Source organism: Lithobates pipiens, unplaced genomic scaffold (genome assembly GCF_037356315.1).
Source record: "Lithobates pipiens isolate NorthernLeopardFrog02 unplaced genomic scaffold, aLitPip1_a1.2 Scaffold_25, whole genome shotgun sequence".
NCBI classification, from domain to species: Eukaryota; Metazoa; Chordata; class Amphibia; order Anura; family Ranidae; genus Lithobates; species Lithobates pipiens.
In genome coordinates this window covers 197,698,833-197,720,567 of record NW_027507787.1, presented here as the reverse complement: position 1 = coordinate 197,720,567, position 21,735 = coordinate 197,698,833, and the positions used below count along the sequence as shown (strand labels likewise).

The 21,735-nt window shown below is 40.7% G+C and overlaps 1 protein-coding gene across 3 annotated transcripts in view; it reads right to left on the bottom strand.

The window, feature by feature from the left end:
- The window catches only part of LOC143930800 (uncharacterized), a 29,576-nt gene extending 8,619 nt beyond the window's left edge, over window positions 1-20,957 (bottom strand). The window contains exons 1-4 of one of the 3 annotated variants that reach the window (XM_077455404.1): window positions 20,806-20,956; window positions 17,501-17,689; window positions 14,460-14,605; window positions 14,160-14,363 (exon numbers count right to left, since the gene is read on the bottom strand). In XM_077455404.1, the coding sequence (XP_077311530.1) occupies window positions 14,349-14,363; window positions 14,460-14,605; window positions 17,501-17,689; window positions 20,806-20,878 (423 nt within the window). In that variant the 5' untranslated portion in view covers window positions 20,879-20,956 and the 3' untranslated portion in view covers window positions 14,160-14,348. Of the gene's footprint in view, window positions 1-14,159; window positions 14,379-14,459; window positions 14,606-17,500; window positions 17,690-20,805 lie in introns of those variants that run through there. The other 2 variants (XM_077455403.1, XM_077455402.1) reach the window with 2 other exon arrangements.
- Between the last annotated feature and the right edge of the window lie 778 nt (window positions 20,958-21,735).

The following is a 21,735-nucleotide window of genomic DNA, read 5'->3' as shown; positions in this document are numbered from 1 at the left end:
GTTAGTGCCGGAGGGTAAGTCGCATGTGCACACTGCCATTAGACCCCTCTTAACCAAGAGTAGAATTCCAAAAACATCACTAAATGGTAGAAGTAGTGGCATAGGGTTGACACATTGATCAAATATCCCAACGATAATATCGCCACCTAAATTACGATCTCCTGTGGGGGATCAGACAAAACCGCCGTGACCAGTTCCTCAAGCGTACCTGACAGTGCTATACCTATGGCCTACTCATCAGGAGTGCAGTAGGACAGTATACTGTAAAGAAATATAAATAATGAATAGTTGCTCTCTAAAAGGGGGAGAAAGGTTATTTTCCCAAAAAATTATGACAGGTGACTTACAACTCTGCCCCAAGGATGGGCCCAACCTCTGCATGGGAACTTGTGGGGATCTCAGGTAGGGTGTGCCCCCCCCCCCAGGGTTGAGGTGGGCAAACCCTCCAAGGAAAGCAGCCAAAGGAAGGACGGATGGCCACAGCACAGTCCAAGTATGATATGTGTGCACTTAATGTACATGGTGTCCTACAGGGAATGTATAAGAAAACAGTAAACAAATGAATGGTAGTGTGTGAATGTGAAAGGTCATCTAAATGTTCCCTCGAAGGGACTACATATGGGGTGGTAGCTAAACAAATTGGAAACTTTCCTACAAATGGTGCAACCCGCCCAAAATAAGTGTGAAGGTGGTCATGAATTAACCCCATTAATTACCTGTTATATATGGTGCATAGACAAACTCATGTCTAAGTATCCTTCCGAGTGGTAGGATCATGCAGAGTGAACCACTGGCTAGCTCAGGCTGATATATATACTCCCAGTTCAAGTCCTGACAACGTCATGCTGAACAAGCCAATGCAGCACGAGGAAGATGTGGAAGCGAATTCCATCTACATGCGGCATAGCTGCCAGCAGTGGACCCATGCCCACCTCATCTGCAGCATGAGATGGAAAAGAATGTAAAGCGAGTAGGGCGTCCGTGCATGAGGCTGATGTGCAGGAGGTCAATCCCCGCCCCCACCAACGCATGAGGAGGAGGAAAGAACTGTCGCACATTGCAACCCCGGAAGCAATATATAATCTGCTCCCCATCAACCCTGGGCTGGCTTGAACTAGAAATAAGGATGTATATTGAAAGAAGGCACCAGAAACAAACTCAATTAACCACTTGCTTACTGGGCACTTAAACCCCCCTCAGTCCCAGACCAATTTTCAGCTTTCAGCGCTGATGCACTTTGAATGACAATTGCGCGGTCATACAACACTGTACCCAAATGAAATTTTTATCATTTTTTTCCCACAAATAGAGCTTTCTTTTGGTGGTATTTAGTTACAGCTCGGAGTTTTATTTTTTGCTAAACAAACAAAAAAAGATGCAAAAAAATAAAAATAAAAAATCATGTTTTAATAGTTTGTTATACAATTTTGCAAACGGGTCATTTTTCTCCTTCATTGAAGTGCGCTGATTAGGCGGCACTGATGGCTGCATTGGTGGGCACTGATGGGCTGCATTGGTGGGCACTGATGGGCTGCATTGGTGGGCACTGATAGGCTGCATTGGTGGGCACTGATAGGCTGCACTGGTGGGCACTGATAGGCATAGTTAAGGCGGCACTAATAGGCACAGATAAGGCGGCACCGATCGGCACAGATAAGGCGGCACTGATGGGCAAAGATGGGCACAGATAAGATGGCATGGATGGGTGGCACGGATAAGTGGCACGGATGGGCACTGATAGGTACCACTGATAGATGGGACTGATGGGCACTGATAGGTGGCACTGATAGGTGGCTCTGATAGGTGGCACTGCTGGGCACTGATGGGCGGCACTGCTGGGCACTGATGGGCGGCACTGGGGTGCAGCACCTTTGCGGCAGATTGTGGGCACTGTGGGTGGCACTGTTGGTGGCACTGCTGGATGGCACTGTGGGTGGCATTGTGGGTGGCACTGTGGGTGGCGCTGGGGGCACTATGGGCACTGCTGGGTGGCACTGATGGGGGGCACTTACTTTCATTCAGGATGGCACTGCGGTGGGCAGGTGGGCACTGGCAGGGGGCAGGTGGTCAGCTGTATTGCTGGCCGTGATCGGGACTGATGTCCCGATCACGGCCGCCGGTGATCGGCTTTTTTTTTCTCTCCTCGCGCTGTCAGCGCGAGGAGGAATAATAGCCGATTACCGGCTCCGTTCTGTCACATGATCAGCTGTCATTGGCTGACAGCTGATCACGTGATAAGGGGTCGGGATCGACCCCTTACACGGATCGGTGATCAGGCGAGTCTCATGGACTCGCCGATCACAGAGCGCGCCGCGCGCGCCCCTCAGGGGGCGCGCAGGCCGCTCGTAACCGGGACGACGTCAATAGACGTAGTCCTGGAAATGTAGGTCCGCGCTAATGCAGTCATTTGGCAATAGCGCGGATCTCAAGTGGTTAAACTACTGGACATAAAAGCTAAGGCAAAAAAACTAAAGTGTATAAGTATATAAAGATACTATTAGAAAATATTAGGCGTGACAGGTCACTAAAGTGGGTGTCTTCCACCCAATTAGTAGAACAATTGAAAAGGGTGTGACCTGGCACAGCCAAATGGCAGGCCTGTATAAATGACACTGACAGGAAAGGGGTTGACATTAGGGTCGATCAAAGGTTTAAGTGTTGTCCCTGAGAGTGTTTTCTAACTGTTTGGGCAATAGACTGACAGGAAGAACACAGAGATCCATGTTCCTGCTTCTCTATGTACTTTCCTGTGAGAATGGGAATCTGCCTTGCTTACATAGGCACAAGGCTGGTACAAGGGGGGCGGGGGGCAGAAGGGGATGATGCCCTGGGCAGCACCATTTACTGGAGGAAGGGTGGTACATGAAAAGTTCTGGCATTGTGCTGCTAAAAGCAGGCTGGACCTGTATACTACCTGTTTGTACACATTACCCACACTACAGAGCTACTGGCTGCAACATGTGCTGAGTGCGCTCCTGCACAAGCCTGAGATCAGCCCTGCCCTTCACCTCCCTGTCAGATGGTATTCTACTCTGTTGATATCACTTTATAATTGTTTGAGAATCAGTTTTATATCTACTCCTTTTGTTTTGCTTTTACATTTAGATCACATATATTAATAGTGACCCTATAGGGCCTTGGGTGGACTGTCTGTTTGAAGATCCCCTTGAGCGCATGTTATTTAGTGAGGTCTATTGTTAATCTGATGGGGCATACTGCCTCACCTAGAGCTTTACAAACATATGACGCCTTTTGATTCATAACTGAGCCGAAGTTGAACTCATGGGGTATATATATATATATATATATATATATATATATATATATATAAATTCTTACATTACATATGTGGTCCGATGTCCACAAGATCATTTTGGTGGCTCTGACATGACCTGTTTGTCACTGGAAATGATTGTTAAAATTGTTATATGTGATACTAATGATATACCTTTCTATAAGTTGGACAATGCAAATGCATGGGGAACAAGCCCCAAAGAAGCAGCAATCTAGTCTGCGAAATGTGTCGGCTATCTGATGTACACAAGCATCTGTTCAAGCTTTTTGTAACCAAGTATCAATTTCTGTCATTGTTGATATGACTAAATACTGTTACTATTTTAATCATGTACATTTTGTAATAAATCATATTTTTTGATTATCCCTTTGTGGGTGTGCTTACCTCATGACAGAAATTTGCATCCGTGAAAATCCCATTATTCATTGAGGGCTAGAATCGTTCCCTCTCTTTATTATTTGTTCTATTATACACCAGGGATTTGGACGCAATGTTCTGTCTCTAGAACCTGTCCATAACCATTGACATATATTTAATTTTGTATTGTATTGTATTTTGTATTATGTTATATAGCAGAAAGTAAAAAAAAATATTTTTTCAAAATTTTCGGTCTTTTTTCATTTATATAATAAAAACGAAAAAAAAAAAAAACAGTGGTGTGCAAATACCCCTAAATGAAAGCTTTACAGGTATACGTAATTTTGTGAAAAAAAAATATAAATTTATTTTGGGTGCAGTGTTGCATGAGCGTACAATTACCAGTAAAAGTAGCGCATTTCTGTATAGCAAAAAATTGATTGCCCATGAATGGAGCTCAAGTGGTTAATTAACCTCCCCCCAGAGAGTTAACCACTCCAGGCAGTTCATAATGGGGATCGCAGACAATCCCATCAATGCTGGGGGTTATTACATAAGCTAACAACATTGCTGGGGATGATTGTTGCAGAAATTGATGCAAATGCTGTGGGTTGTTGCATAATAAATGATCGAATTAGACCTAAGTTAATATTTGTATTGTTCTAAGCATTTTCTTGTTTTGCAATGACACAGACTCTGTCTTTACACCGGGGGGGGGGCAAAGTTTTCCAACTTTGCCCTGGGCACCAGATGACCTTGTCCTGGCTAAACTCATGACACAACTTACTAATCTATATCATTTAGATATGGTGTTCTGGATGGTGAAATTAATCACCTTGACTAGCAGTACAAACATCTCACAGATTAACCTGTGTTTATTACTAAGTGGAAGGATCTTAAAGAACGGCTGGAGTTACTCAATAGAGATATTATTACTATAATAAAATGGCATTCTCTAAGGGCTATGCTTATAAATGGACCAATAGAAATGTCTCCAGAAGGGGTCCTCCCCATGAACAAACACCTCATGGACAATCCAATATCAATAATGACTTGATTGAATCTGACTCATCCTTATCTTCTACTTCCTCCATACAGGTACCATAATGGGCACTCACCCCACACCCGTCCAATGTTTCATGTAAACGATCACTGACTGGCGATGAGAACCCCCCCGGTGGACATACACCAAAAAACCTTTAGACACCCACAGGAGGAGAAGAAGATGAATGGACTTCAAATTTTTTGCCTTTTCGCATGTTCTGCTGCGAACCGAACCGGAAGTGTTTGGCTCATCCCTAAGTGTTATTCCTAAGATTATAGAGTCCACTGTACTTATGCCTAAAACTGTCACTGGCAACACCAGTTTTTTAGAACCAACCACCTCCGACCCCAAAAAACAGAGCAACCTGGCCACATTTGTTGTGAAACCATTTCCTCCTAACACTCCCACTTAATATTTTGCATCTCACTCCTACTACACTTTCTCAGGACAAGGAATTTGTACTACACTTGGATCTGGGCTTTCGCTCAAAGGAACCCTTTTAAAGCTTTGTATCTCTTTGCCCCTAACCTGACTTTTAGATTTATCTATGACAAAGTACGACAACAAATCAATTTGGAAAAAGAGTTAATGGAACGCACCAAACACTTTACTATGCAGAAGTTTAGAACACTACGGGACCTAATGTTGCTCTAAGAGGAGGGGGCTACAGAGGATACTCTTTCCTCTGACATTGGAAATCCACTGGACCATCTTTCATCTTTCTCCTCCTCCTCCCCCCCCAACAGCAACAATGGATCACATTAAACCTTTCAAATTGAAGTCACGCATGTTTCCTGATTTGATGACATGTCCAGCTATTTGGGCCTTTTTTTACCACTCTATTAAGGCTTCAAAACTACTAGACTGGCCAAAATTATCTTCCAGTCTATCCCATGGCCAGATTTGTGCCCTTACTAATCTACAACAGCATCCAGACCTTGTCACCAAACCCTCTGATAAGGGGGGTAATATTGTTTTGATGGCACGTCAACAGTACCAACAAATATGTCTGAAAGTACTGGAGAACCATACATGGTACAGACCAATAACCCTGAAATTAGTGCAAGAGTGTACTCTAGAATGTCGTGCTTTATATACCCATGCCTTTTGGGAGGGTTTAATTGATAAAGCTATCCTGGCTTTTTTGAATGTCAAAAACCTTCACACATCTACATTTTCTACTCTCACCAAGACACATAAGAATATGCATACACCACCAGGCAAACCGATTATATTGGGTATGGGTTCACTGATGGAGAATACTGGCAGGTGCATGGATGCATTTCTGATGCATCATGCCCTGAGGCTCCCGACATATATACGTGACACCACTGACCTTCTCAAACATATAGAGGGTATCCAAGTCCCTCCAGACGCGCCTACTGTTGGCTATAGATATAGAGGCCTTGTACTCTAGTATCGCCCATGAGCAGGACGGTTGGATCATTCCTGATGAAACAGGATAAAACCACCTGGCCCCTGAACACTTTCATCCTGTCATAATTATAGTTTATTCTAACAAGGAACTATTAAATGCTATTAACTATTAAAGGAGATATGAAATGAATTTGCCTTTAAACTAATGAAATATCTATTTAAAAGATAACAGAAGAGTAACAATACAAGAAGTATCTTTTCATTGATACAAATAATGGTAATTCAAGTGAATTGGAGGTATTGGAGGTAATAAAGGAAATTATTGTCCCGGACACCCCTATGGGAGCTATACTGTGTCCGAGAGGAATGTATCTCTCTGAAACTTCAAAGAAAAAAGATATATTCAACATAAGTTAGGAACAGAAAACCTGGACAATATCTTGGGAGTTAGTCCATTTTAACCAAGGTTTCCATATTTTATAGATATGTTCTTTACTAGTTTGTCGGAGGGCTAATGTTAATTCATAGGTAAAATGTGTTTGGGTCGATTCTACTACTTCCAATAGTGTAGGAGGATCAGATTTTTTCCATTTCCTTGTAATACTAATTCTAGCTGATAATAGGACATGTGTTAAGACATTTCTAACAGGAGTAGGATTACAATCAATATCAAGGGACGGTAAAGCTAGAGAAGGATTTAAAGGTATGTTTTCGTTGTCGAATACAGAGAGTAACTAAAAAATTTGTTCCCAGTCCACAATATATGAAACATATCGTCTTTCTGTCCACATAATCTCCAACATTTATTATCTGAGTTTTCACTAAATTTAGAATTTTTTTCAGGAGTAAGGTACCAGCGTTGTGATATTTTAATGGATGGTTCCCAAAGTGTGGAACAATATGTGGCTTTATACGTGGTATTACAAGCTTTTTCCCATTGATCCACCGTATAGGTGTGTCCTAAATCTTCTTCCCATCTAAGCATTGGAGCGGATTTAACAAATATGTTTTTTTGTTGAAGAAGAGTATAAAAGAGTGAAATCCCTTTTTGAGGATGAGTGGGAATTTTGAGGAAGGACCAAGCCTCTGTTGGAACATTGTATTACCATGAAGGAAGTTTGGTAATTCTTAGTTCAAATGTAAAGGAATATGTCTGAATTTGGCAAGTGAAATTCTTTTTGAAGCGGGGGAAATGTTTAATTTCCCCATTATCAATTAGGTCACTCAGATATTTTATACCTTTCTGTATCCAAGATTATGTAATGTTTCCAAAGGAATTTGGGCTGTGGTTTGTGCTATGGAAGGTATCCATAAAGATAAATTACCCCCTGGGATTTTTGCAGATTCCATCTTCCCCCATATTGTAGATTGAGAAGACATAAACCATTCTTTGGATTGAGTGAGTACCGAGGCCAAATAATAATCTTGAAAATCTACATAACCTGTACCACCTGCTTGTCGACGTTTTATTAGGTTCCCATGACCACATTTGTATTTTTTACCCTGCCAAATAAATTTAGAAAGGATAGTTTGGAGTGATTTGAAGTATGAAGACGGTATTGGAATCTGGAGAGTCCGAAAGAAATATAAAATTTGAGGGTGAAGCATTTTAAAGGCTGCCAATTTACCCACCCAGGAGAATTCATATGATGCTAATTTGGCGAGGTTTCCCTGTAATTTAGTGCGGAGTGGTATATAGTTGTGTTGAAATAATTATTTAGAAGAGTTAGACCCTAAATATTATATTGTATTTTTGGCCCAAGAATAAGGAAATTGTGTTTTTAGATGTTCGCTGGTATGCTTGTCTATACCCAAATTAAGAATATATGACTTATTATTGTTTATTTTATAATATGAAACATTACTAAACCAATTTAAAGTTTTCTGAATTTCTGGTAAAGAGATTAAGGGGTCTGTAACCATGAGAATGACGTAATCCACAAAAAGGCTGATTTTATGTTCTTGGTCAGCAATGGAAATTCCAAGGATTTTCTGATTTGTCCTAATGCTTTCAGCCAGGGGTTCCATAATAAGGTTGAAAATTAGAGGGGATAAGGGGCATCCCTGTCTTGTACCATTAGTGATTTGAAATGGCAGCGATAGGGAATCCTTTACATTCAATTTTGATCGACACAGTATTCAGTTTTTGGATTTATCTATCATAATTGATTCTGAGGGTCATATCAAGACAGACCCATACTGCAAACCTTCAGCAGGCAATACGTTGTTGCATGCATCTAGTGCACATCCTCAACTGCATAAACGCAGTATCCCCTACGCCCAGTTACACCGGAACTGCACGCAGGAGGAAGATTTCTGGTTAAAGGCCAATACTCTCCGCGAGGGCTTTTGGTCAGAGGATATTCACAGACCAGAGAAAAGCTTAAAACAAAGCTATACTTCGCTCAAGAACCTCCCTAATTTACGACTTACCTAAACCTAAATCTAATGACACAGTGATAATCAATACAACATTTTCTACGGGTACGGTCAATACTAGCCGATCATTGGAAGTTACTTACAGACCATAATATTTTAAGGAAACATGTTAGAAGCACCCCTGAACTTGAACATGTTCTGTCAAGCAGCATCACTGAGAGACCGTCTGACTAGTAGTCACTACAGAGTGGATTGACGGAGACCTTCTGGCCCCCGGGATACCTTTAAATGTGGACAATACTCTCATTGTCTGTGGATTCAGGACGGCCTTTCTGCTCCCAAATGGTGAACATTTTGTATCTCCCACATTTACCTTATGACCTGCATTTGCAATGCATTTCATATTGGCAAAACTATCAGATAACTCTGGCAATGAATTGGAGACCATATTTACTATTCTTCTAATGGCAAACTTACATCAGTGGGTCATTATATCGGTCTATACCATAGATTCCAGGCTGATGTTGTCAAATTTATGGTGCTGGAGGTTGTCCCAGAGGATCCATGTGGCGATGATTAGAATCGTTTGATCCTTCAATGGGAAACCATGTGGATTGAATGACTCAATGCCAATATTCCCCCTGGTCTCAATGAGGTCCTGACATACAAGTCTTTCTTGTGATATGACACAATGGGATTAATGAAGTAACATCGACTAGCCTTGACGCCAGTTACCTGTGTAGTTCCATTGGTCCCGACTCCCTATCCTTCCAACACTTCCATTTTTTTCTCTCCCCTCCATTTTCCCAACTTTTCCCCCTCTCCTTTTCGCCTCTCTTCCCTTTCCCCTATCGCCCTTCCCTCCCTTTCCTCTATTTTCCCTTCCATCCCTCCCCACTCCCCTTCTTCTCCCCTCCGCTTTCTTTCCTCCCCACTCCTTAATCAGCTGTAACTACTGTCCTTAACCAAAAATCATTTGGGTTGTTTGTATACTATGAATATGGTCTCATTGCCTGTTTGAGTAGCTTCAATACCATATATAAACTATTGTTTATGCCACCAGGATTGTTCTATATTCTATATTGTTTTTCTCATATGCTTTTTGGTTGTTTATACTGTGATTGACAGGCGATTGGGTATCAGAGAGGAGGGGTTTGTACTCCCCTATGACGGTCATGTGTTCCCCTAAGGTTGATGGGTTGTCTTACTGTTGCTTGGTCACATCCACCCCCTCCCTGCTTTGATGGTGTCCAAAGTCTTCAGCCACTTTCTTGTATGGCCACATGCATGGGCGATGGCTCATGCATGTGCAGTGTAGGGGAACTTGTGATGACGTCACATGCTGGCGCTGGCCGGTGCTGTACTCACCAGGTTGTGGGTACTTAAAGGAGATGTAAAGGTAGAAGTTTTTTTTTTATCTTAATATGCATTACCTGAGCCACATCTATCTCTAGCGATGTCCACGAATGTCTAAGCCCTCCGGGACACTCCTCCTGATTGGCTGAGACACAGCACCGGTGCCATTGGCTCCTGTGGCTGTCAATCAAAGTCAGTCAGCCAATCAGGGGAGAGAGGGGACAGGGCTGGGTCAGGGCTCCATGCCTGAATGGACACACAGATCTGTGACTCGGCTCCAGTGCCCCCATAGGAAGTGTCTGACTGTGGGGGCACTCAATAGGAGGGAGAGGCCAGGAACAGCAAAGAGGGACCCAAGAAGAGGAGGATCCAGGTTGCTCTGTGCAAAACCAACTGCACAGAGGAGGTAAGTATAACATGTTTCTTATTTATTTTAAAACTTTACAAGACTTTACAGTCACTTTAAGGACACACTGGGTGGCCTCTCCTGCGACGGCCCCTTTTCCCTGTGCAGGAACACTCAGCCTACTAGGTTGACCTAGCACTGTATACATGCAATTTTACCTGTTTTCAATTCTGTTCATGCCAGACTGATTGTCACACTTGTGTGTCAGTGTGGCTGTGATGGTTTACTAGCCCTTAACACTGTGTATTTGTTTGCATGTCTGCCTTTTTTGACCCATGATTCTGTGGCTCTAGTGGCTTTCTCTTTTTTCTGATTGTTTCTATGGATTTTTACCCCCTTAGGATTTTTTTTTCTGGCCACTATTGCCTTGACAGCTTATTCCACCATTCAGTGCTGATCTCTGCACCATCATCTCAGCAAGCTATTACCCCCCCCCCCCCCCCCCGCCATTCATCATTAAGTTTAGTGAGGTGGGCTGATTACAACAACTTCCTCCATTATTCCTCCCAGGTCAGAGTTTTTCTTTACCAAGATTAGTTTCAGGTTAGTTTAATATCTGTTTGTGAAAGTTTCTCCCCCCCCCCTTTCTATCTCCCCTTCTCCTTTTTTTCCTCCCCTTTCCTCTCTTTCCCTTTCCCCCTCGTTCCCCCTGCCCCCCCTTAACCCCCCTTTTTCCCCTTGACCTCCCCATTCCCCCCCTTACTTCTTTCCTCGCCTCTCCCTTCCCTCCCCCCTTCTCCCATTCCCCTTCCCTCCCCATCTTTTCCCTTTCTAGTCCCTCTTTCCCTTCTTTCTCTGGTGCAGTGGAGGCTTAATACCTTAATTATCTCTGTATACCACTTTATTATATTAATTTCTAGTACCTGGTTACGAGCTTCTGCTTAGTGCCCGCCCGTTGGGGAGTACCTCCGGGCACTCCTTATCCTCGCTGTCCCTATTTCCCTCTTCTTTCTGGGTAAGAAACCAGGATACCCCCTTCCTCATTTATTATGCTTTGGTATACATTATTTGCATTGTAGTGATTGTAAATTGTATCGTTGTAGATGAATTATGTGTAACTCCTCCTGAAGAAGGAAGATTGGTGCTGTGCCATTCACATGACATCAGCTTTCAGAATAGCGAATTAAAATAAATAATTAATAGCAAAAAAGATTTCCAAAGCTTTTTATCAATCTATATTTCAAAGCATTTTTTTTTTCCTTTTTGCAATAACATGGTGTAGACGGAGTTTAAAGCGGACCTCCACCCTAAAGTGGAAGGTCCGCTCATCGGAACCCTCCCCCCCTTCGGTGCCAGAATTGGTACCTTTCAGGGGGGAGGGGGGTGCAGATACCTGTATAATCCAGGTATCTGCACCTACTTCCGGGACAAGCTAGCCGCAGCTAGCCGCAGATGTCCCTCTTCCCCCCCCCATTGTGTTCAGGGAAACACACAGTTCCCAGGCCACAGCGGGGACCAGTGGAGACGCACAGCGCTACTCGCGCATGCGCAGTGGGAAAGCGGGCAATGAAGCCGCAATGCTTCACTTCCCGATTCCCTGACAGAGGATGGCGGCGGGGGCAGCTGAGAGACGAGCGATTGCTCATCATCTGCTGCTGACATTGCTGGACCCTGGGACAGGTGAGTGTCCATTTATTAAAAGTCAGCAGCTGCAGTATTTGTAGCTGCTGACTTTTAATATTTTTTTGTTGACTGACAATAGCTTTCACTGTGTTCACACTATAATGATATCTGGAGGAGTTTCTGACCATCCCAGGCTGTCACGCCCCTCCAGCCTGTGTCTATGGTGTGCTTGTTCTGAGACTATTAGAGGGAGGTGTAGCTTTCATCAATCAACATCTTATATCTCACCCCCCCCCCATAGTGTTAAGCAATATGAAGTCATGGAGGTGGTAGGGAGGGGACTGTCATTTGCTACTTTGTATATGTGTAACTCTATAGTCACATGGGCTGCACAGATAGGAAAAAGGATAAAATGAACATCTTATAAGGGAACTGAACTGGAGCATGCTCAGTAGATGTTACAATGGCTGGCCTACACAATCTCAGGCTGCAGTTTGGGCGCAGACAAATAGGGAGGGACAGTGAACAGAAGAATTAATCAGGTATTTTGCAATCTACAGAAAACAGATGCTCTAGTGGCAGAGTATGAACACAATGCAATATAGCAGGGATATGCAATTAGCGGACCTCCAGCTGTTGAAAAACTACAAGTCCCATCATGCCTCTGCCTCTGGGTGTCATGCTTGTGGCTGTCAGAGCTATGCCTCATGGGACTTGTAGTTCTGCAATAGCTGGAGGTCCGCAAACTGCATATCCCTGCAATATAGCATGTACTGACAGTTTATAATGATTTGCATTTAATGACACTTTAACAATATATACGAGCCATTAGCTTATCATAGGGCTCAAACATTCTTTCCTTTGATGGTTAGGCTATAAAACTGGCCATACGCCTATAGATTATCTGCAGATTTTCTATGGTTAGATGGAAAAAGTGCAACAGATTTCTCCATGTTCACTAAACTGGGTGGATGGAGGAATCTCCCACTTTTTCCATCTAACCATAGAAAATCTGCAGATAATCTATAGGTGTATGGCCAGCTTTAGTCTAGAGCAAAACTCTCTTAACTACTGCACACATGGGGTTTGTGAAAAGTTTACAACTACCACATTTGGACACTTGTTCATTGTATTCTAATGGTTCTGATGGCAAGTGAGCATGCACTATGCCTTTGTTTTTTTTATATATCTATACTCACCGCTACTTTTATCTATTCAAGTCACCTTTAAGATGATACTTTTCCTCCCATTGGAGGAACTGCTAGTTTTTTTATTCTAAAACTTGAATAAAAAGATTGAAATATAAAGGAAACTCAGTCGTTGTTTTTTTGCTCTTGGTAGGTAATAGAATTATTTATTCATTAAGACACAGGAGGGAGGTGTACACATTTGACATGATAATAATATCACCTATAATCAACTGATTTTAATAATAATGTACTGTTAATTTTTTTCAAACAGCTTTGAACATTCTTTGATACGGCAGCATGGATAGCAGCTACTTTATTATTTTATTTATTTATTACAGGTACTTATATAGCACTGTCAATTTACGTGGCACTTTACACATATACACTATATTACCAAAAGTATTGGGACACCTGCCTTTACACGCACATGAACTTTAATAGCATCCCAGTCTTAGTCCACAGGGTTCAATATAGAGTTGGTCCACCCTTTGCAGCTATAACAGCTTCAACTCTTCTGGGAAGGCTGTCCACGAGGTTTAGGTGTCTATGGGAATGTTTGACCATTCTTCCAGAAGCACATTTGTGAGGTAAAGCACTGGTGTGGATGAGAAAGTCTGGCTCGCAGTTTCCACTCTAATTCATCCCAAAGGTGTTCAATCGGGTTGCGGTCAGGACTCTGTGCAGGCCAGTCAAATTCCTCCACCCCAAACTCGCTCATCCATGTCTTTATGGACCTTGCTTTGTGCACTGGTCCAAATCATTTGGTGGAGGGGGATTATGGTGTGGGGTTGTTTTTCAGGGGTTGGACTTGGTCCTTTAGTTCCAGTGAAGGGGACACTTAAAGCATGCTCCCAACTTTGTGGGAACAGTTTGGAGATAGCCCTTCCTGTTCCAACATGACTGCACACCAGTACACAAACACAGTCCATAAAGACATGGATGAGCAAGTTTGGAGTGGAGGAACTTGAGTGGAACTTGACTGGCCTGCACAGAGCAGAGACTGCGAGCCAGGTCTTCTCATCCACGTCAGTGCCTGACCTCACAAATGCTCTTCTGGACGAATAGTCAAACATTCCCATAGGCAGACTCCTAAACCTTGTGGACAGCCTTCCCAGAAGAGTTGAAGCTGTTATAGCATGAAAGGGAGGACCAACTCAATATTGAACCCTACTGACTAAGACTGGAAGGCCATTAAAGTGCACGTGCGTGTTAAGGCAGGAGTCCCAATACTTTTGGTAATATAGTGTATATTGTACATTCACATCAGTTATTACTTACATTGTTATCTATTATAAAAGAACTTTATAGTAGGAATTAACTTCATGAACTAAAAAACTGAAATGATCCTCCTTAATCCATCACTGATTTTATTTTATTTTTTTAATCGTCCATGTCCTGAAAAGAAAAAAACTAAATATTTAAATTAGCTATCAAATAAGAAGCAATGAAAAATGTATACAACGGAATATATGTGAATAAATGCAGACTTACTTCATTTCTTTCTTTTCTCATTTCCGGTTCCTTCGTTTTTGTTTTCTCTGGAATGGCAGGCTTGGAAGCCGCACACACTGCCACACAACTTTTCTCACAGCAGGTCAGGCTCCCTGGACAGCCATCATTGTCATCACACATTATCTCTGGCATAAACAAAAAAATACAAATAGTACTGATTCCGCTATCACACCAATACACTTACACCTATACACTCCCTATAGACTAGAGCAATGTGTACATTCCTGCTATGGGTCAGTTGATTCAGCAATAACTATGTCATTACTCAGAGACAATTCACATTATACCTCCTTGAAATCACAGACCAGCTAGAGCGTCTCAGCTGCACTAGGGGGCAGTGTGATGCACGATTCATCGCATCACACTGCTTCCATTTTTTTTTTTTTTGTTATTTACTAGCTTTATTTGAAGTGTACAAAATATACACTTCATTCACTGCAATGTTGGGATGCCCTATATTGCAGTGCGATTCGGGTCGATGTGCTGTGATAAAATGCAGCATGTCTGCATTTTATCTCAGCCCTAGGATGTGTTGCAGTGTGAATGGGACACATAGGAAACAATTGTTTTCTGTGTGTCCCTGAAGTGACAAACATTGGCCCTTAAAATAACAAAGTAATAGACAATAGACTTTTTTTTATTTTATTTTTTTTAGGGCAAATGGTTGTATTGCATTTTTCTGCAATCTATGACAAAAGGGTAACAAAACAAAAAAAAAGAATATACACTTTTTTCTACTTTCACTTTTAGTTTAAAAAGAAGTATTGTTTTTGTAGACGACAAAACTATAAATAATTTCTGAACTTTTTGCATCTTTAATGTGACCTATAAACTGTACAACTCCATTGAAAAAAAACTGAAATCTTTTAGGGGAGAAGTAAAAGTAAAAAAACAAAATAATGTGGCTGCATAAGTTTGCACACCCTCTTATAACTGGGGATGTAGCGGTGTTCAGAATTAAGCAATCACATTTCAACTCATGTTAAATAGGAGTCAGTATATACCTGTCATCATTTAAAGTGCCTCTGATTAAACCCAAATAAAGTTCAGCTGTTCTAGTAGGTCTTCCTGACATTTTCTTAGTCAAATCCTACAGCAAAAGCAATGGTCCTCAGAGGGCTTCCAAAGCATCAGAGATATCTCATTGTTAAAAGGCATCAGTCAGGAGAAGGGTACAAAAGAATTTCTAAAGTATTAGATATACCAAGGAAAACAGTGAAATCAGTCATCATCAAGTGGAGAAAATATGGCACAACAGTGACATTATCAAGAACTGGACGTCCCTCCAAAATTGATGAAAAGACGAGAAGAAAACTGGTCAGGAAAGCTTCCAAGAGGCCTACAGCAACATTAAAGGAGCTGCAGAAATATCTGACAAGTACTGGCTGTGTGGTACATGTGACAACAATCTCCTGTATTTTTCACAAGACTGGGCTATGGGGTAGAGTGGCAAGACGGAAGCCTTTTCTTATGAAGAAAACATCCAAGCCCCGCAAAATTTAGCAAAAACATATCTGAAGTCTCCCAAAAGCATGTGGGAAAATGTGTTATGGTTTGATGAAACCAAGGTTGAACTTTTTGGCAATAATTCCAAAAGATATATTTGGCGCAAAAACAACACTGCACATCACCAAAAGAACACCATACCAACGTGAAGCATGGTGGTGGTAGCATCATGCTTTGGGGCTATTTTTCTTCACCTAAAACAAGGACTTTAGTAAGGGTAGAGGGAATTATAACCTGTTCCAAATACCAGTCAATATTGGCACAAAACCTTCAGGCTTCTGCTAGAAAGCTGAACATAAAGAGGAACTTCATCTTTCAGCATGACAATGACCCAAAGCATACATCCAAATAAACAAAGGAATGGCTTCACCAGAAGAAGATTAATGTTTTGGAAAGGCCCAGCCAGAGCCCAGACCTGAATCCAATTGAAAATCTGTGGGGTGATCTGAAGGGGGCTGTAGACAGGAGATGCCCTTGCAATCTGACAGATTTGGAGTGTTTTTGCAAAGGGGAAATATTGCCAAGTCAAGATGTGCCATGCTGATAGACTCATACCCAAAAAGACTGAGTGCTGTAATAAAATCAAAAAGTGCTTCAACAAAGCATTAGTTTAAGGATGTGCACACTTATGCAACCATATTATTTTAGTTTTCCTTTTTTACTTCCCTCCAAATAAAATATTTCAGTTTGTTGTTTAACTGAGTTTTACAGTTTATAGGTCACATTAAAGGTGGAAGAAGTTTTGAAATGATTAATCTTTGTCTCATTTTTTTACATCACAAAAACCTGACATTTTAACAGGGGTGTGTAAACCATTTTTATATCCACTGTACAGTATAAGGCAGTAGAGCAGTGGACTGTGTTAGTAGGGCAGAGATTGATGTCAATCGTTTATTTTTATAATTGTTTTAATATAACTTTTTTACAATTTTTGTATTTTAATAATTTTTTTGCAATCATTTATTTTATTTTATTTTTTTTACAATTTTTTAGGAGCCCCATTGGGGAGTTTTGGTGAAATATTAGAGGACTCCTGATGCCTCACTTTTGAGACAGAGAAAAATACTGAGGACACAGATTCCCCAGTCCCTTTCTCTGCAGCCAAGCAGCAGGGGGAATCTGCAGCACAGTGCGATTAGGGTGTGCCCTGACACACCTGACACACCCTGTGCACACTCCTATGATTCTGATACAAATCCTTGCAAAGTTATTTGCAGGTTACATTTTTTTTTAAATTACAAAACAGGTAAAAACGAAAACTGCTTAAACAGTATTGATTAGAAAAATAGAAATAAAAAAACTAAAAAAATTCAGGAAAATAATTGTTTAAGTAGGAAGGGAAGGAGGAGTTTATTAGTATGGATTAGGGTAAACTATGGGAAATAAAGGGTTAATCTCTTAACTCTGTAGAGGATTGAAAGAGTTAATACAAAAGTAACAGTATCACGTTGTATCTTCTTATATTACATCCAAACAGTGTTTACAAACACTGTGTCTGATTATCTGTTACTTACGGTACTCCGGATCAACACATTCCATTCCACAGTTCGTCTGGCAACACTTCTGAATTCCGATGCAGTTGGCATCTGATGAGCAGTTCATAGTTGTGCAGTTAGTGCCATTTAAGCAAGGCATTGCACAGGCAATGACAGAGGAGTTAGTGGTAACAGTTGGGCAGTGAGCGTGCTTTTCATGAAAATGTTCTGCAGGGAAAATATATTCATAAATTAGCTGCTTTAATGTCACCTGGAGGATACTCTATATTGCTGCAGGAAATGAAACATATCTGTGATAATTAAAATAACCATTGAAATTACAGCTGTATCATTTTTGAGAGCAGATTTGAGAAAAAAAATTATACAATCTGATTTTGCAATTTGCTGATTTTACTTCTGTTTAAAAAAGACATTTGGGAATGGGCATTTGAATCTGAGTCTTCACTCCTAGCCTATTTTAATATAGCAGCCCTACATGTTATTCATTGGTATTTCCTCGTTAATCCTACATTTTCAGCTCAGTGTCAGGTTGTAAAGCCTCCATTACCATTAACACCCAGTAGCGTTGATCTACTAAAACTATAGAGTGCAAAATCTGGTGCCGCTCCTCATAGAAACAAATCAGCTTCCATTTTTTTTATTGTCAAAGCTTAATTGAACAATCTGAAGTTAGAAGCTGATTGGCTGCTATGCACAGCAGTACCTGATTTTGCACTCTCCAGTTTTTGAAATTCAACCCCACTATGTGTTGGTGATGTTTTCAGGCTGATGTAAATTATGGTTTTTATTCTGAACGAGAAAAAATTAGAAGTGAAATGTAAAAAAAAATCAAATATTCACTAAGAGATAGGACTACATTATTAGAAGGGTTATTAGCCCTTGTACACACGGCCGGAGATTCCGACAACCAAATCCGACGGACTCTGTCAGATTTTGTCCAACGGATCTTGTCCGAAACTGTTGCATACACACAGTCGGACAAAGTTGTCGGAAAATCCAATCGTTCAGAACGGGATGACGTTATTTCGTTACAACGAGACTACGTTCAGGCTAGTAGCCAATAGCTTTGGTGTAGGAATTTGATCTGAGCATGCGTGGCACTTTGTCCGATCGGAATTCTCTACACACAATCGGACAAAGTCCGATCGGACCAGTTTGTCGGAAAATATTTCCACCAAGTTGGAAAATTTGGTCCGACGGATATTCCGACGGAAAACAGTCCGATGCATACCACACACAGTCGGATTATCCGACAAAACGGTCCGATAGGACACATTCCGACGGATTCTCCGACCGTGTGTACAAGGGCTTAGAAGGGTTTTAAAAGTGGAGATTAAGAGCATTGCAATTGCCACTTGGTGATGTTGGCTTCAAAACTAACTTTATACATTTAAATACATTTATAAAGGCAAAACTAGTTTATACCAAGTAGTTTATAAACAACATACAATGATGTCTCTTAAGATGAAACGCATTTGAATGCTCTGCTGAAGTCATTGTTTTATTTCAAAGTGCTTTTTTATCTACTAAAATGTGAGTGTATTTCCTCCTTTTTTATTGAATAAATGACTTCTTATTTAAATAGGATTACACTATGTGCCTACTTCTTCTTCCTTTTCATAAATCTGTTCTATTGGGGCAACTATCTGTGTGGCTCTCTGTCCATTATCTATCCCATTGAGGTCTATTGTTGGAGTTGGTCTTCTGGTTGGAAGTCATGTCCTCTGTGTCAATTGCCCCGAAGCCTACCTCAAATTACAGGACTTGTATTAATAATGAGATTTTAGCAAGTAGACCCTCCAAGGTGCCACAATAAATATCAGGATTAACTACAGGAAGTGGAATCCATATACCAGTGTCCACGTTTCCAGCACAGAAGCAGAACCCACAGAATAAATCTATATTTGAGATTGGTTACATAGTGATGACATTGGGAGCATTGGCACATTGCATAGAGACCCGAAGCGGGGGAATAAGGCATATGCACATTTGATCTCCCATAATAGGAGATCATTTATTTCCGGTAAGTGGCAGTGTGTACAGAAGTGGAGGCACTCTCCTATTCCATATTGAGCACTTTTAGTGGTGTTATGCTTGCGTACCATCGGGGAAGGACATATTGATGCACCAGTTCCAACATATAAACTTTCTTGGCTCTTTCATGTTCTAAAGGACTCAAAAGTGTTTTTCAAGCACACCATTTTTGTATCACCTCTTGTCCACAGGATGGTTCATTCTTGTTTTTTTTCACTTATATGACATTTTCACTTTGATCATTTTTAATCAGCGCAACCTAATTTTTTGAATTTTATGTTGTTGTGTGTGTCTCACAAGAGGTTGCAGCGGGTTTATTTTATATTTCACAGGAATATATTTTCACATAGATAGCGCAGTAATTACATTTTTTTGTTATAAACAACATATATTAAAAACTTTCATTTCATAATGTATTTTTTGTTGAAAAAAATTATCTAAGGAGATGTAAGATGCATTTTTACATATCAGGGACCTGCTTGCTATTGATTATGACCACATTTACCCCTTGTCATAAGCGTTACAAATTATGAGAAGTAACAGCATGATCAATAAGGTTTTTCTCTACTATACTCTAGAGCAGGGGTCTCCACACCTTCTAAACAAAGGACCAGTTTACTGACCTTCAGACTTTAGGGGGCCAAACTGTGACCATCGGGAGTACAAAATGTCTCAGTATCAGTGGGAGTAAACAATCCCCCATCATTGGTGTCATTTGGAGAAATTGTGCTCCATCATTGGTGTCATTGATCCCCATTGTTAATCTTATTTTGAGGAAATGTGACCCATTGTCGATGTCATTGGTAGAAATTGTGCCCCATTGTCGGTGTCATTAGGAGGAACTGCTCCCATCGTTGATGTCATTGGTAGGATTTGTACACCATCATTGGTGTTATTGGGAGGAATTGTGTCCTTCATTGGTGTCAGTGAATAAAACCCAAGGGCCAGATAAAAGCATGCAGAGGGCCACATCTGGCCCCCGGGCCACAGTTTGGAGATCACTGCTCTAGAGAACAAAAAATAAAGACACTTTGCTCTCTTTGAACTATCTACTGGTCAAAGTACATAAAATATATCAGTTCAAGTTAAATAATACAATCCAAAATCATATCATTACCTGTGTTATGCACTCTGCGGGATGTTTATATATATTTTTAAATTTTCAAGAAGGAAAAATAAAACATCTACAGAAAACATGATAAGCCCCATAGTTGTGTAAATTCAACTAAAATAATGCAGAAATAATATGAATGACATTGAACAATAAACAAAAAATATAAATTTCTTACCATTGGACTCGCTGCTTTCATGGGCTAGCACAACAGCCAATAATATGGAAAAAAGGAGAACCTTCAGCATCATGGAATCAAACTTCAAGTGTTCAATTTTATTGCAATACTGCAGCTACTACAGTGGAAGAACAACTTACATTGAGATCCCAACAGTTTATATACTGTTACTAAGCTATACACAAAGAAAGTGCAGTACACATTGCCCATTATAATATCTATATTTAGTTACTCATTTGTCTTTTAAAATACAATATATTTAGAAACAGAAAACCTGATATTGATGACATTAAAAACAAAATATATTGTAGATCGTCTATTTTTGGTACAGATCATTTGTTAGGCTATTTGATATGGCCGGTCACAGGTGATGCAGGAAATATCACACTGTTGTTTAAAACCTACTTGTATCCTTTGTGTCCTCTGTGTTCTTTTATGCAGACAATAATGCAAAACCACTCAGTGCAGGCCCTGCCCAGGGGAAAACACTACATTTCCAATAGAAAATATTGTTCACCTGATAGATTCCAAAAGTCATCCATGTAAATATATACAGAATTACACATCAGCCGTGTCAAATTGCTTGTTTCCTTGACCTTTGTATTTCTGGTGTGAAAAAGAGAAGATGGATGATGCAATTTTAAAATCCCTTTAATTGCGTTTCTAAATATATATATATAGCTATACAGTGCCTTGCGAAAGTATTCAGTCCCCTTGAACTTTTCAACCTTTTGCCACATTTCAGGCTTCAAACATAAAGATATAAAATTTACATTTTTTTGTGAAGAATCACCAACAAGTGGGACACAATTGTGAAGTGGAACGAAATCTATTGGATATTTTAAACTTTTTTAGCAAATAAAAAACTGAAAAGTGGTGCGTGCAAAATTATTCGGCCCCTTTACTTTTAGTGCAGCAAACTCACTCCAG